Genomic DNA, 2,084 nt, shown 5'->3' on the forward strand with positions numbered 1-2,084 from the left:
TTGGTTTGAACTATGAAGTCCCTAAAATTGCCTCCTGTTCAGTTTTCACTGAAGATAGCAGTTATCACTGGATGAAAAATGTGAATAAACCATTTGCTTACCCTACAAACCAGCAAGGAAAAGAGTTTTGGGATGTTTATACAACGTGAGAGAGCTTTAGCAAGCAGGAATCCAGTGTTGCAGTCAATATCTCTAGTGAGTGATAGTTTGGTCATTGTCAGTCTTGGGAACCCTATCAACATTTATTGTATCTTTGACCACATCCTTTCAATGTTTTCCTGTATTTATAAATAACAGATAAAAAACAAATCTCATATTGTCAGCAAACCTTTCCTGAGGAGCTTGTTCAGTGGAGCCAGGGAAGAATGAGGGTTCAGAGCTGCTGTTTCCTTCCCCTTCTCAGCAGTGTGCTGGGTATGATCTTACTCCCTCCTCCCAGTTTTGCTTTGTAAGAGGGGAGAAGATTGCCTCGAGGAATTAATTGGGATTTCAGCCCCATGCAGGGCTGGAACCTCATTTACTCTAGAAGGCTCTACCAGTTCCACAGGTTTAGCTCACCCATGTGTGTAGGATTTGTCTTAAGTTCAATTTAAACTCTTCCCCAGTTATTCTGAGCTAACTTCAGGAAAAAAAAAGTCCTGGAAGAGCAGCATGGACATGTGGCATTTTACAACTCAGTTGTGATGAAAATACCTGCTTAGGTGGGCAAGTTTTAAAGAGAGACAATTGCTAGAGAAGACACATGGCAGCAATGAGCTATGGTTGTGAATAATTTACCAGTGTTACAACACACATCCCTTCCTGCTGCCCTCCCCATACTCCACCACGTTACTGCAGTCATCCTGCTTATCCAGAACTGCTCTCCTCCTCCTCCTCCTCCTCCCAGCACCTCCTGGGGTGTGGTTTGGGGTTTGTTTTGTGGGTTGTTTTTTCTTCTTTTGTTTTCTGAAATAGCTTTGGCCCTTTTTGGAGTTTTTTTGCAGGTTGCCCAGCTGCAAGTGCAGGAGCCAGGCTGCCAGGACTGAGTAGCTGTCTCTCTCATCTTCCCAGGCAATCAGCCCCACCTTGCAGGGGCTCCAGGTTTTCTGTGTGCTTGGCAGTGGTGGCACTGGGAAGGCAGAGGGCAGACAGGCTGAACTGGCTCCTTCATCTCCAGGCGAAGCAGCAAAAACCAGAGTTACCTGGAGGTGGCCGAGTGGGCGTGGTGGCTGATGTTAAACTCTTTCTTGGCCCCGGGGAGGTGATTGTGTTTATCCTCCATGTAGGTCAGCACACACAAAACTCAGCTTATGGAGACACGACCCCCTGTCCCCGGCCTCCCTCACGCTGCCCCAGCTTACCCGCCTCAGCACTCGCAAAACCTCCCTCAGGACCCTCCTGACGCTGCCCACCGAGCACAGCACCAGGGTGCCCACCACCACGTCCACGGCGCCGTCGGGGATCTCCTGCAGGTCCTCTCCAGAGGCAACCACCAAACCTTCAAGCTTCAGGTGCTGGTTTTCCGAGAGGCTCTTGAGGAGGAACTTTCTGAAGTGGGGGTTGGGGTCGGAGCACGTCAGCCGACAGCCCGGGGGGTAGAACTGGAAGTTGGTGCCCGTGCCTGTGCCAATTTCCAGCAGGGTGAGCTGGCCTGAAGGGCCTGTGAATTTTCTCAGGGTGCTGAACAGCTCTTGTTTCTGCTTGTAGACCTTGTGGTTGTAGACAGGAGCCACCTTCGCCATGACGTAGGGGAAGACTCTCTTGCAGAAGGAGCCCCACAAGCCCAGGCAGGCAAGGATGTGGATGGGCAGGAGGAGGAGGTGGATGCATCGCTGGAGGAGGGGGACGAGCAGCATCCCCGGGGGCGACCGGTGGTGGCCCTGCAGCTGCTGCCAGCTCTGAACCGGCTCTGTCCGGGTGTCTGTCTGTCCGGGTGTCTGTCGGGCTGTCCGTCCGCCTGTCTGTCTTGTCCGGCCGGCTGCCAAGCGCCCTCTTAAAGCGGCAGCGCCGCGTTTGTGCAGCACTGCTGGGAACACCTGAGCGGGGAGCGGAGGGGCAGGGGAAGAAACAGGAACAGAACCGAGGCCAGAGCTGGAGCTGGAGCC

At 52.8% G+C, this 2,084-nt stretch overlaps 1 protein-coding gene across 1 annotated transcript in view; it reads right to left on the reverse strand.

Annotated features, from left to right (window-relative positions):
• LOC103768412 (methyltransferase-like protein 7A) overlaps positions 1-1,835 on the reverse strand; it is a 2,255-nt gene extending 420 nt beyond the window's left edge. The window contains exon 1 of the mRNA XM_008935554.1: positions 1,341-1,835. Coding sequence (XP_008933802.1) covers positions 1,341-1,835 — 495 coding nt within the window. The remainder of the gene's footprint in view (positions 1-1,340) is intronic.
• Between the last annotated feature and the right edge of the window lie 249 nt (positions 1,836-2,084).

The sequence above is a fragment of the Merops nubicus genome, unplaced genomic scaffold (genome assembly GCF_000691845.1).
Source record: "Merops nubicus isolate BGI_N331 unplaced genomic scaffold, ASM69184v1 scaffold51362, whole genome shotgun sequence".
NCBI lineage: Eukaryota > Metazoa > Chordata > Aves > Coraciiformes > Meropidae > Merops > Merops nubicus.